General features: G+C 34.2%; 1 protein-coding gene across 3 annotated transcripts in view; it reads left to right on the top strand.

Annotated features, from left to right (window-relative positions):
- Positions 1 to 15,162, top strand: part of NBEA (neurobeachin) — a 707,824-nt gene that overhangs the window by 356,024 nt on the left and 336,638 nt on the right. For all 3 annotated transcript variants that reach the window (XM_008952234.4, XM_008952238.4, XM_063595707.1), the window contains exon 35: positions 5,947 to 6,011. In XM_008952234.4, coding sequence (XP_008950482.4) covers positions 5,947 to 6,011 — 65 coding nt within the window. The remainder of the gene's footprint in view (positions 1 to 5,946; positions 6,012 to 15,162) is intronic.

Below are 15,162 nucleotides of genomic sequence, written 5' to 3' on the forward strand. Positions count from 1 at the left end.
CTAGTGACCACAGCCTTACCAATAACATAAGCCATCAGTTAACACATGTTTTCTACGTTATATGTATTATGCATTGTAATCTTACAGTAAAATAAGCTAGAGAAAAGAAAATGTTATTAAAAATATAGATACATAGCCTGTGTGTGTGTGTGTCTGTATATGTGTGTATATATATATATATATATATGCTTCTTTTTTTAATTTTAATGTAGTCCAAAAGTACAAGAAGCCGTTTCAGAGGTCCAGAATATAGTAGGTCTTCAAACAAATGTCAGCTAATTATGTGTCAGAGATTCTTGTACTTAGTTAAAAATTATGATCTCTAAATTTCTCTACAGCACTAATGTTCTTATACTGCCTTCCACAACTATTGCTGCATGATCATTTATGAATAAAATATGAAATATTTAATATAACTTAGTACCTATTTCTAAATCTTAAACTACACATTTGAATGTGAGAAACTTTTTAACAACTCAAACCTAATATATAAACATGAGTGTTGTATATACTCATAGAATATGCTCTCTTTAAAAATATCTTGTAAAAGTCTAGACTTTTTTATTACAAACACAAATACAAATACATACACTCATTTTATAATAATAAGATGTGTCCAATTTGAAACATAATTTAGTGATCACCTAAAGTCCTGGAAGCCTGCTTATGTTTATATGATATGCCAACTTTTCCTTGAGTAACCAACTAAATATATTTCAGTATTTCCTAATTTTTTTTATGGTTGACTATTATATCGGTAATCTTCTCTTTGAATTGATCATTCATTATTCATTTCTTACATTCAGTTTTTCCCGTAATACTTTTAGTAAGATCTTCATAAAAATAAGAAATGAAAATGAAATAAATGGTACTTTAAATACTTCACATATATATTTTCAGTAATTATGTATGTTTTATATACATCGAAAAATATTCTCATCTCTATTTTCACCCTACAGAGTGTTTTTTTCACTTCACTCCTTATACTCACTGACTTCAACTTACAGCACAGAATTTCTAAACATGCCAGTTATAATGAACATTCACTTTGAAAATTTTAAGAAACACACCTATGTATTTTAGTGACAGATAATGATAAATAGATATTAAAGATATCAGAAATATAAAATCAATTCTGGAATTCTTGAAGACTTAAGATATCAATTTACCATTTTTCCTTGTAATTTTTTATATATTCAAAACTTTATGATGGATTGAATCTCTAAGGACATTAAATTGGTTTATTTAATTGTATACAAAGAAGAGGGAATGAAAAATGTACATTGAGTTGACACAGATGAGGAGAAACTGATGGGGAGCATTATGTTTTGGATCTGAGATTTCTTCGTCTAGTCCATCTAACTACCATAAAGCGATTGTGAAGAGAACATAGGGATTTTATCGTCATCCTTCTGGAACTTATTTGTCTTCAAAGTGTTTAGTTTCAAAGGGTCCTTAACATGAGATCCAGTTCCCTGAAAAAGTCCTTCATCTTGAGGAAATTTTATGCATCCATGTTGAAGAGTTAAAAAATTGTGGCAAAACTATCTAAAGACTTGGCAGCTCTCTGCAGGCATTCAAACCCAAAGTTAAGTATTGTCCCCATGAAAATAAAAGGTTGTTCATTTATTTTTTCAGCAGAAAAGTGCGTATATGTCTATGTAGGTGTGTTTTCTCGAATGGCAAAAAATTCTGGAATAATTTGTAAGATAAGACTTTAAAATATACCTTTTTCCTGTCATTGCCAAGAGCTTGTTGTTGATAAAATGACAGTAAATTATTCTTATGCCTTTGCATGTGTTTTCATGTATCTGTGTGCCTTGTTTTAAGCAAATTCTCTAAGTTTATGTATTTGTCAGAGAGAATTGTTAGAGTGCTAGGACAGGGACTAAAGTTGTCTTCCATGTCCACCTCTATCCCATTTTTTAACTTTCAAGGTAGCTTATATCTCAGCATCCACAACAAACAAATACCGTTTCTTCTCTATGCTATGTACTTTTCTTGTCACAAAGTTTTGTTTATCTCTCCTTTCAATATTTTATCCAATTATTTTTTGAAGCTCTTAGAATCGGTTACATAGTAATATGCACTTAAGAAGTATTTTTTGAAATTAGCCGGGCATAGTGGTGCACGCCTGTAGTCCCAGCCACTCAGGAGGGTGAGGCAGGAGAATCGCTTGAACCCGGGATGTGGAGGTTGCAGTGAGCCGAGATCAAGCCACTGCACTCCAGCCTGGGTGACAAAGCGAGACTCTGTCTCAAAAAAAAAAAAAAAAAAAACCAAGTATTTTTTGAAATTATAAAAAGAAATGTGCATCAGTGTAAAAGAATATAATCATTGCCTACCCAAGTTTGTTACAAAAATTCAGAACCATGTGTATCTCATTTACTTCACACACACGTGTCAATAAAATACTACAAATATAAATAATTCCATTTCAGAGGCAATGTTTCATGATTAATAAAAGTAACATTAACTGATGAGAAGATGATGTAGGATTTATCCCATTTCCTATTTTCAGAGTTTTAAAACTATTTCGTTTACAAGCTTTAAGATTTGTTTCATTACTATCATAAATTCTTAGACCTTACTCCTATGGAAAAGGGCGATAGAAATAGAAATTTTTAGACCTGACTCCTATGGAAAGGGGCAATAAGAAGCATAAATTCTTGTCATAGGTATTGCACTTTTCCATAGGAGTCAGGCCTAAAAATTCATCGGTAGCTTAGGATAACCAATGGACAAGATGCCCTTTGTTACACTTTTCCTATAGGATACGTTTTTCTTCTCATTCTGTTTTTTTCTTTATACTTATGCATTTTTGTTTGCCACTCAATACTGTGTACTGTTGTCTACCTAGGATGTAAAGGGATTGGGCTTCTCAACTAAATATGGTAAAAAAAAAATTATCTTTGCCACTTTTACAACTGTCATTCACAAATTATTAAACATGCTTTAAAAACCACATGCAATCCTAACATTTTCTGAGGAGGAAAATATACTTTATCTTGTGAAGAATATTTTATAGTCCCTTTTCTGTCTCTCATTTAGTAGGTGAAAAAAAATAAACTTCTGTTTTCTTCATTGACCACAACGAGAGTCCACAATATGTTTTTTTTTTTAATTTTACTTCAAGTTCTGAGATACATGTGCAGAACATGCAGGTTTGTTACATAGGTATACATGTGCCATCGTGGTTTGCTGCACCTGTCAACCCGTCATCTAGGTTTTAAGCTCCGCATGCATTAGGTATTTGTCCTAATGCTCCCCCTCCTCTTTCCCCAACCCCACAACAGGCCCCAGTGTGTGATGTTCCCCTACCTGTGTCCATGTGTTCTCATTGTTCAACTCCCACTTATGAGTGAGAACATGCAGTGTTTCATTTTCTGTTTCTGCGTTAGTTTGCTGAGGAATACCTTCTCAGCCTAGATATTTGATCCTCGTTTTGTTTATACTTCTTAGGAGACTTTGCCTAATGTTATGCCTTACTCAATATTTCTATGTAAATAATTCCGAATTTCACATTCTTTTTTGATATACCATTGCCACCGTAAATCCAACAAATTCAGACAACAGTGTTTGTGATTTTCCCCAAATGTATTCTTCAGTATTTTCATAATAATATTACCATTATCCTGGTCATGTACATTGAAAACTTAATAATTTTTTTATCTCAACTTCTCTACATCAGCTCTTAAATTCAGATCTCATCTAGTCTCGGCATCTCTTCTTTGTAACATCTCTTATTTTTTATTCCCTATTTGAAATACTCATTTAGACTCCTAATATTTCTCTTGTGGAAAGGCATGTAACAACAATCTCCTACAATTTCCTCTGGCTCAAAACTGACAAATTACTCTTCTAAAACACTGATTTATTGTATGAAGTCTTGTGATCATATACTTTCATTGGCTTTCTCAAACTTTAAACTGTAATGTCCTTAGCTTAGCTCAGACTTACTTCTACTGTTCCTCCATCAAAGGTTGTAAATTAGTACATCTCATTGGCTGTATGCAGATTCCATATAATTTTAGATTGATTCAAAGATAATTTTCTCTTGATTTTTTTAGACAAGGCATAATTTGGGATGCACATGTTATACCTAGATATGTACTCTGTGAAATATCTTACCGAAAAATCTTATTCATGTTAGAAGTTTATGATGACTAAAGAGTCTTAGTGTACAAACACTATCACAGAAAATCAGGTGTAAGAAGTTGTAAGAATCTAGTCTTCATAGTGGCATGGGTCTTCGTATGTAAAAATCAATTTTCTCTTTAAGTTAATATCCCAATGAATATGAAGTATTTCGGAGAAATGTACATATTTTGTAGGATCCTGATTTCCAATAAATACAGAATATAGAATGAGAATAACAAAGAGGCTTTAAATTTTGTAAACATTTGGGAAAAGAAATTTTCTGTAATTGTTTTATACAGAAATGGTTTGAAAGTTTCAGTAAGTTCTGCACAATGGAATAGCAATCTTGTCATTTGGATAAATTTTAGTTAAAGATTATGATAGCTAGAACCCAGTGGCTTTGTACTATCCCCAAGTTACCATATCTCTTTTCACTAGTTGTTGATTTTCTCTCCTTGGGAGATTCAGGATTTGTTATTCTATAATTCAGCACACATTTACTTAGAGCAGAGAATATTTGTATACACACAAGTACCTACTTTGGGGGACCATATTTATTTTCAGAATGAGTGTAAAGCCTTTAAAGGGAAAGGGATCAGGAGTAGAATGAAGGGTTGATACAGAGACTGTGTTTTTTGCGAAGTTGAACCCATGGCCAGGGCAGCTGATCACCTCTGTACAACCAACACCTTATTAGAAAAATCATGGGGGGAAAAATCTATAGAGGAGGGCCATGACTGGTCAATAAAGATTTTTCTATTAAAATGCATTAGGGAACTTTGAGGAGTATTTAGTTATAGAACCATTGGAAGGGATATAATTTTCAATCCAAAACACTGCTATTTACCATATATAATATATATATATATATATATGCACACACACACACAGATATATATATATTTTAATATATATATGTATATATATTAAAACCCCATATATATATTTAACCCCAAATATATATATTTAAATATATATTTAAAACCCCAAAATATGTATATATTTAAAACCCCAAAAATAGAAATCACTAGCATAAACCAAAAACAGTATATAAATTATATTCTAAATGTGCTTTAGGAACAGCATAAAATAAGCATATGCTTTTCTAATTCAAAATACTTGATTATAATCACTTTTGTTGATAATGATGAACCTGACCTTGAGAACTGCCAAATTCACAAATTTAATCTAAATTAGCAGAGATTACATAGTTATCTATTACATATTTAACCATAGGTTTACTATTTTTTTTTACAATTTTCAAAAAAGTTAATTTGTAACTTTTTTCTAATTAGCATTAAATAATTAGCATTAAGTAATTTGGAATGTACATATAACTAGAACATTGCACTTCCAAGTCAATTTAAATATGTTAATGTTTCTAATAGTTTATATTTCTAGTATTCATTTTATTATCTTAATGTAAAATTTCTATATGAGGAGCTAAACTTTTCTATCCCAAGTATTTCTAGTCCTTGTGTAGTCACATTAGGCCTCTTTTGGTCATTTGCTGTCTTTTGGAAAGAAGCTTTGTGCTCAGAGCCCCTTATACCTGCAGTCTCACCTATTCCATCTCAGTTTGCATCCAGCCTGAAATTTTCTGGTGAATCAAAAGCACCTTATAAACTAAGTGATAAAACTAAAATTTGATTTTTTACAAAATAATATTTATTACAAAATCTTGTAAAGACATTTGGAAATAATATAATGTGGAAGTTATTAACAATATCAACATGATCCTTAAACCAGAAGTTACTTTCATTAAATGTTCACTTTTCTCACGTTTGTTTTGGTTTCTCCTTTTAGGAATGGCAAAACTCTATTCAGAAGAATGCAGGACTTGCATTTATTGAGCTCATCAATGAAGGAAGGTAATTAATTTTACAATTTTGGACAACTAGTCAGTGTACATTTTATTCCACTGGGCAATTGCTCTTTCCTACCATCTGTTCCAAAAATGTAGAAGAAAATGTCTTTTAGTTAAATAATTTATCACACAGGTACTTAATTAATCTTTAACAAAGTTTAAAATGCTAAACATTTATTTTTGAAGAAAAAGCCGTGCATGAAATAAAGGGACAAACCTTATAAGGTTTGGTGAGATCTGAAGTACATTTTACTAAGTAGTAAAGTTGTTTTACACAGATCAAGTGAACCCAATCTGCAATCCCATCTGCCACTCCATCTGTTTTCAGAGCAGTGCTCAGTGTTTACTCCTTCAGCTTCTCCTCAGTCCATGTGAAACAGTTTTATCTGAACATGTCATGCATTCAATGTCCAACTGAAAATGTGAGGGATACTAAATGCAAATATATCTGTCTCGGTTAGAAATTTGTATATTCTATTATTAAAACAGTAAGTAAGATTACATTTGAACCCATTATTATATTTACCATTTTGTGGTAAATAGTTGTTAATTATTATTTTTGCAGTGCTTTATTGGCAGTGGACACATTAAAACAGACGTAGCTGTCACCATGTGACATATATAGCTTCTATCAGCCCAAGACCTGCAAACTTTACAACTTGAATTTCTTGTATGATATAGTGCATTCTTTGGAATATGATGATTATTTGGCATGACCTATTTATTTCATATTTGAAACCAGCTTTCATTAGATTAATGAGGAAATAATGCTTACTGTATATAAAATTTATCTTTTCAAGTAGGGGAGTCATGAAAGAATAGTCCTTGAAAATTAGTTTCTATATGGTATAGATACCCAATTTTTAAAAATTAAATATCACTTAGTATTATTCATTTTTTATCACTGTATGATATTTTGAGAAATATCTTGTTTTTATAACAATTTATCTTATTTTTTATTTCTCATTTTGATATTTTGTGACCTAATCATGTTAGCCAGTAGTACAGATCTAAAATTTAAAATAAGCTTTGCATTCACTGCAACACCAAAGATGCAGGAAAATATCAGTTTTCTTTTATAACGCAAATAGTGTTTTACATAACAGCACTCACCATGTCTTACAGAGTTTCACTGTGATAAGAGTTACTAATAATTATTATCCATTTTCAGGTGACGAATAAACAGAAAAAAACTATTTACTAAGGCTAATCATTGTCATTTCAGTTTTAGAAATAACTCTCAATGACATATCCACAATTATTTTGTTTCAACTGCGAAGTAAAAATATATATATATATAATTATTATTATCAGTAACTCTCCTAAGAGTTATCAGAATTGAACCTCTAAACACTTAAATTAAAATTATAGTAATAGGCTTAGAAAAGGAAGGGGGTGGAAAATTTGCTAATATCAGAGATTTTAAGCTTCTGATAATGCTTTCGGCAGTCAGTGGTAGAATTTGGGATTTGCTTTATATTAGGAAAGGTTAGAAATAAAGAAAGTAGTCACAATTTAAAAAAAAATTTCAATCTAGGTTGGGTGCAGTGGCTCACGCCTGTAATCCCAGCACTTTGGGAGGCCAAGTTGGGTGGATCACCTGAGGTCAGGAGTTTGAGACTGGTCTGGCCAACATGGTGAAACCCCGTCTCTACTAAAAATACAAAAATTAGCCAGTTGTGGTGGCAGGTGCCCGTAATCCCAGCCACTCAGGAGGCTGAGGCAGGAGAATCACTTGAGCCCGGGAGGTGGAGGTTGCAGTGAGCCAAGATCGTGCCATTGCACTTCAGCCTGGGCGATGAGAGCGAGACTTCGTCCCCCCACCAAAAAAAAAAAAATTCAACCTATAATAATCTCTGAAATTCTGTCCATATGTTCTCCGTGCTCTCCTAAATTTCTGTTTCTACTCTTCATAGGACTCGTTCTTCCAAATAAATATGATTTTGGAATAAGGATTCAAACATGAATAGCTGTAAATATATAAGAACAAATCATGTATGCATGAGTGCAGCAAATGTCTGTTCAGCACCCACTACATGTCAAATACTATTATAAGAGTTAGGAATAGAGTTAGGAATAAGATATAAATGATTCCAGTTTCTTGAGGAAAGGCAAACATTAGATGAACACATACAGTAATACAAGGATACTGTGATAAAAGTGGTATAGGGAATGATGCAATCGTACCGCAGAATACTTTACCTAGTCTGGAGGGATGCATTCCACTGAGTGGTGGGATTATCAAGGTTTTCAAAAGAGTACTTACCCAAAGGAATGCCATTTGAGAGATCATTAGGAGATAGCCAAGTGAGAAAAAAAAGTAGAAATACAATTATTGGCAGAGGGAATTGTATAGTGCAGAGGACTAGGGGCAAGAGAATAGTGAGACATGTTACTGGAGAGCTATTTTCAGTCAGCCAGCAGCTATTTAAATGCATGTTGTATGCCAGCCACATGGAGGCACAGGTCATTGGCAAAGGTCATGCCATGAAACTGTGCAAAGGATACTGGAGAATAACTGAAAATGTTTAGGTGTGGCCTGCAATGTGGAGGGTTTCACGGGCTCAAGACTTGAAGCAATACCAATCTGAGGTTCAGTAATCTTGTTGAAGAATATGGTGTCATAGACTAATAGTAGCTGTGAGGATGGAAGAAGTGAACAAATTTGAAGTATCTTTTGGAAATTAAGTCACTATGATTGCTAATATATTGGATGGAAGAGGGGAAAGAAGGAATCAAGGATATTTTGATGTCAGCTTTAGTAACTAATAGTTTACAGTATAAGTATAATTCACTTGGCTAGGAGAGTACAGAAAGCGAGGTTTGAGTTGAGAGTTTTTCACTTTTGGGTTACACTGAACTTGTGGTACCAGTGAAATATCCAGGTGGAGATGTTCAATAGGCATGGGCATTTGAGTATTGAGCTCTCCAAAGAGAGAGCTGGCATGGAGATTTAGACTTATGAGTCTCCAGGTTATTCGTGGTAAACTGTAGAAAGGATTCAGATGTGATGCTCAGAGAGAGTGAATAGAGTGAGTGGAGAACCAGAGGCCCTGCTTTTACTCCTGTTTCTGCTGGGAATCCTCTTCTCCCACATCTTGACACAATTGGTTGTTTCTTGACTTTGAGGAATCAGCTTAAATGCCACCCTCTCACAGAGGCTCCCCTGACTATCTTATATAGTTGTTACACTCCCATGACATAATCCTCTTTTAACACATAATAACATCATCTCAAATGATCTGCTCTGTTTGCTTGTTTACATCTATTTCTCCTGCTAAAATGTGTTTTCCTTAAGATCTTGTGTCTTATTCATCGTCTTATTTGCTGCTATATCTCTATATTCTGGAATAGTGCCTAGCATGTAGTTAGCATGCTAATGAAATATTTATTTATTTGCCCTGTTAAATGAATATTTATTGAAAGCATAAAGAAAAGAATGGTGAGTGGAATGTTTAAGGAAGAATGTATGGTCAAAAAGAGGATTTTTAAGTTAGTACTAAAGGGACCACTGGGTTCAGCCACAAGGAGGTCATGATGATCTCATCCAAACTTAATGCTGGTGAACACCTGTGTGCTAAAGAAGCTGGGTGTAGATCCAAATCCTACCCTATTAGAGCTTACAGTCTAGTGCGGGCAACAGCCTTAGATTAAGTAATTGCAAGTTTAATAAATATGTGAAGGACAACTAGAGGATGCTATGGGAGCAGGCAACTGAGAGAGGTATTTTTTGAAAAAGTGGTGATTTACCTAGAGTAGAGGGACAGAAGCCAGGTTGCTTTGAGTTGAAGAGCTAGCCCAAAATGAAATACAGACAGCAAGTACTTCGCTAAAGAAATTTGGCCAAGAAAGGGAAAGATAGAATGGTTGCTGTAGGTGAATAAGGTTTAAATTTGGAGAGAGGGGTTACTTTTTAGAAAGAAGAACCTATTTTTCAATTTTGATGGAAAAAAGCAATATGGTGGGAGGGAAAGAAGCCAATATTGACAGCATAAACTCTCTGAGAGGGGTGCATTGAGATAGAAGGATTGGCCTTTAGTGGAAGAGCACTGAGAAAGGGTGAAGACAATTAAATTGGTGGCAGAATTCAGAAGAGATTTCATATGATGCCTTCTGTCTATGAAGTGGCAGGTAGGGTCATTTGCTGAGAATAAAAGAAATTGGGAGAGGGTATATACTATCTTTAGAAAAGTAAAGAATACTGAATATAGTGATTGTAAAAGAATAGAGAAGAGAAAAAACTAAAGAAACCTCGGAGGCTTGCCAGGCAATTTGGGGGAGCCAATTGAGGTTGCTGTCTTTGATAGTGTAATGTTTTCTTCAGCAGTTCACAGTTCAGAGAAGATAGGCATTTGCTTTAAGACATTGACTTCTCTTACTTTAGTGAAAATAATCTTTTCACTGAGGACCAACCCCTTCCTACCCCTAATCTGGATTAGGTACCTTTCTCTGTTCTCCCAGTACCTCAATTTTTCCCTGATTTATATTTACCTATCTATAGTGTTTATTTGTAGTGGATTTTTTATGGCTATTCCACAATGCATAGTATAATACATAGTATCCATATGTTAATTCTACTGAGTTCAAATATCAGTTCTCCCATTGATAAGCTGTTAGACTACAGGCAAGTCATAATCTTCCTCTGACATTGTTTCTCATCTGTGGAATACTGTAGCACCTTTCTTGCTCAGTTTCCCTGAAAGTTCAAAATAATATATATGATATTTATTACAGCTGCTGTAAGTCCTTAAAATGGAAGTTTTTACTTTTGTTATTACATATAATATGTATTCAGAATTTTGCTTATTCCCACCTTTAGTTTGGATCATTTCTTTCAATTTAGACTTTTCTCTTTCACAAGCATGAACTGGGACTTCTGGTTCAAAAAGTCATCTTTAGGTAGCTGGGATGCACTTCCAGTAAAAAGCCCAAAATTACTCTGTTTATCTTCCTACTGTATGTTGATGCCCATTATGTGCGAAGCACAAATTAGATATTTTATACATGCTTTTATCCCATTTGCGTGCACATATAACATTTTTACAACTTTTTCATATGGCTTAATATGAAATATTTAAAAATTCACTTTATTTGGGTTGTTAGAATATCAGTCTTTAATTTGTCCTTATGGGAATGAAGATAAAAATCTTTAAGTAGAAATTATTATAAATGTTTATCCTACTTAACAGCTACATTCATGAATACAATTCATCAATCATAGCTGGAGAAAGCAATTGTGCAGTTGTCTACAATTAACAGGACAAAAACAGTTGATGAATGTGCATCTGAATTAAAGTACTCCCTGGGACTGGCTGAAATTATACACTGGATCATTTAAAGGAATCCAACAAAGGATCTTTATAATTAAAACAAAGCAAGGTTAATGGGATGTAAAATTGCCTGTAATATCTTGGCAATAATGATTGGAATTTGAATTATTAAAATATGCATTGAAGAATAAGGCAAATAGGAAGTACTTATTTAAAATACAGAATTTGAGTGATCTTTTTAAATAAATTAATCATTTGCCTGAAATAAACCTTTGTCACTCTTTTAAAGGAATATAGAATTTAATTTTTGAATATTCATCAGAAAAGAACAGATCATATTTATGTTTAGCACTGAATTTAGGCTAGAGCTCTCAAGATTCTGATTTTTTGTTTTGTCCTTTAGAATAGGGGAAAATATACACCATGCATTTCTTAGGTTTTTAAGAGGAGAAGCATATTGCATCCAAGTATAATTTTTTAGTGATTGTATGGCACCAATTTGAATGTATTCTTTAATTTAACAAATGCTAGTTAATATTTTAACCAACAAGCATTGGTTTGCTTGAGTTTATTTCTCTTATGTCTTTGATTTGGCAAAAACTGTATTTAAAAATAAAACAAACCCAAAAAAACTTCCAAATCTGTAAAATAAGAAACTATTTCCTAAAGTAGATATTCTGGTTTAATTTGGAGCCAATAATCTCTGGAAGCTACTGGAAAACAGAAGTTTCTTTTCCATGTGTTTTCTTACAAAATCTGACCTATGCCAGGTTTTCTTTAACATTCTTTTTTAATTATTATTATTTTCTAATATTATACTTTAAGTTCTAGATACAGGGGCAGAACATGCAGGTTTGTTACATAGGGTATACACGTGTCATGGTGGTTTACTGCACCCATCTACCCGTCATCCACATTAGGTATTTCTCCTAATGCTCTCCCTCCCCTAGTCATCCACCCCCCAACAGGCCCCAGTGTGTGATGTTCCCCTCCCTGAGTCCATGTGTTCTCATTGTCACCTCCCACTTATGAGTGAGAACATGCAGTGTTTGGTTTTCTGTTCCTGTGTTAGTTTGCTGAGAATTATGGTTCCCAGCTTCATCCATGTCCCTGCAAAGGACATGAACTCATCTTTACTTATGGCTGCATAGTATTCCATGGTGTATATATGCCACATTTTCTTTATACAGTCTATCATTGATGGGCATTTAGGTTAGTTCCAAGTCTTTGCTATTGTCAACAGTGCTGCAGTAAACATATGTGTGCATGTGTGTTTATAGTAGAATGATTTATAATCCTTTGGGTATATACCCAGTAATGAGATTGCTGGGTCAAATGGTATTTCTGGTTCTAGATCCTTGAGGAATTGCCACACTGTCTTCCACAGTGGTCGAACTAATTTACACTCCCACCAACAGTGTAACAGCGCCCCTATTTCTCCATATCCTCTCCAGGATCTGTTGTTTCCTGACTTTTAAATGATCACCATTCTAAATGGTGTGAGATGGTATCTCATTGTGATTTTGATTTGCATTTCTCTAATGACGAGTGATGATGAGTTTTTTTTCATATACTTGTTGGCCACATAAATGACATCCTTTGAGAAGTATCTGTTCATATCCTTCGCCCTCTTTTTGATGGGTTTTTTTGTTTTATTTCTTGTAAATTTGTTTAAGTTCCTTGTAGATTCTGGATATTAGCTCTTTGTCAGATGGATAGATTGCAAAAATTTTCTCCCATTCTGTAGGTTGCCTGTTCCCTGTGATGATAGTTTCTTTTGCTGTGCAGAAGCTCATTAGTTTCCTTAGATCCCATTTGTCAATTTTGGCTTTTGTTGCCATTGCTTTTGGTGTTTTAGTCGTGAAGTCTTTGCCCATGCCTATGTCCTGAAAGGCATTGCCTATGTTTTCTTCTAGGGTTTTTATGGTTTTACGTTTAAGTCTTTAATCCATCTTGAGTTAATTTTTGTATAAGGTGTAAGGAAGGGATCCAGTTTCAGCTTTCTACATATGGTTAGCCAGTTTTCCCAGCACCATTTATTAAATAGGGAATCCTTTCCCCATTTCTTGTTTTTGTCAGATTTGTCAAAGATCAGATAGTTGTAGATATGCGGCATTATTTCTGAGGGCTCTGTTCTGTTCCATTGTTCTATGTCTCTGTTTTGGTACCAGTACCATGCTGTTTTGGTTACTGTAGCCTTGTAGTATAGTTTGAAGTCAGGTAGCATGATGCCTCCAGCATTGTTCTTTTTGCTTAGGATTGTCTTGGCTATACTGGCTCTTTTTCGGTTCCATATTAAATTGAAAGTAGTTTTTTCTAATTATGTGAAGAAAGTTAATGGTAGCTTGATGGGGATAGCACTGAATCTATAAATTACTTTGGGCAGTATGGCCATTTTCACAATATTGATTCTTCCTATCCATGAGCATGGAGTGTCTTTCCATTTGTTTGTGTTCTCTCTTATTTCCTTGAGCAGTGGTTTGTAGTTCTCCTTGAAGAGGTCCTTCACATCCCTTGTGAGTTGTATTCCTAGGTATTATCTTAGTAGCAGTGGTGAATGGGAGTTCACTCATGATTTGGCTCTCTGTTTGTCTATTACTGGTGTATAGGAATGCTTGTGATTTTTGCACATAGATTTTGTATCCTGAGACTTTGCTGAAGTTGCTTATCAGCTTAAGGAGATTTGGGGCTGAGACGATGGAGTTTTCTAAATATATAATCATGTCATCTGCAAATAGAAACGATTTGACTTTCTCTCTTCCTATTTGAATACCCTTTATTTCTTTCTCTTGCCCGATTGCCCCGGCCAGAACTTCTGATACTATGTTGAAGAGGAGTGGTGAGAGAGGGCATCCTTGTCTTGTGCTGGTTTTCAAAGGAAATGCTTCCAGTTTTTGCCCATTCGGTATGATACTGGCTGTGGGTTTGTCATAAATAGCTCTTATTATTTTGAGATACATTCCATCAATACCTAGTTTGTTGAGAGTTTTTTGCTTGAAGGGGTGTTGAATTTTATCAAAGGTCTTTTTGACATCTATTGAGATAATCATGTGGTTTTTGTCATTGTTTCTGTTTATGTGATGGATTACATTTATTGATTTGCATGTGTTGAACCAGCATTGCATCCCAGGGATGAAACCAACTTGATCGTGGTGGATAAGCTTTTTGATGTGCTGCTGGATTCCGTTTGCCAGTATGTTATTGAGGATTTTTGCATTGATGTTCATCAGGGATATTGGCCTGAAATTTTCTTATTTTGTTGTGTCTCTGCCAGGTTTTGGTATCAGGATGATGTTGGCCTCATAAAATGAGTTAGGGAGGAGTCCCTCTTTTTCTACTGTTTGGAATAGTTTCAGAAGGAATGGTACCAGCTCCTCTTTGTACCTCTGGTAGAATTCGGCTGTGAATCCGTCTGGTCCTGGGCTTTTTTTTTTGTTGTTGGTAGGCTATTACGGCTTCAATTTCAGAACTTGTTATTGGTCTATTCAGGGATTCGACTTCTTCCTGGTTTAGTCTTGGGAGGGTGTATGTGTCCAGGAATTTATCCATTTCTTGTAGATTTTCTAGTTTATTTGCGTAGAGGTGTTTATAGTATTCTCTGATGGTAGTTCGTATTTCTGTGGGATCAGTGTGATATCCTCTTTATCATTTTTTACTGTGTCTATTTGATTCTTCTCTGTTTTCTTTTTTATTATTCTGCCTAGAGGTCTGTCTATTTTGTTAATCTTTTCAAAAACCAGCTCCTGGATTCATTGATTTTTTTGAAGGGTTTTTTGTGTCTCTATCTCCTACAGTTCTGCTCTAATCTTATTTATTTCTTGTCTTCTGCTAGTTTTTGAATTTGTTTGCTTTCGCTTCTTTAGTTCTTTCAATTGTGATGTTAGG

This window comes from Pan paniscus, chromosome 14 (assembly GCF_029289425.2).
Source record: "Pan paniscus chromosome 14, NHGRI_mPanPan1-v2.0_pri, whole genome shotgun sequence".
NCBI classification, from domain to species: Eukaryota; Metazoa; Chordata; class Mammalia; order Primates; family Hominidae; genus Pan; species Pan paniscus.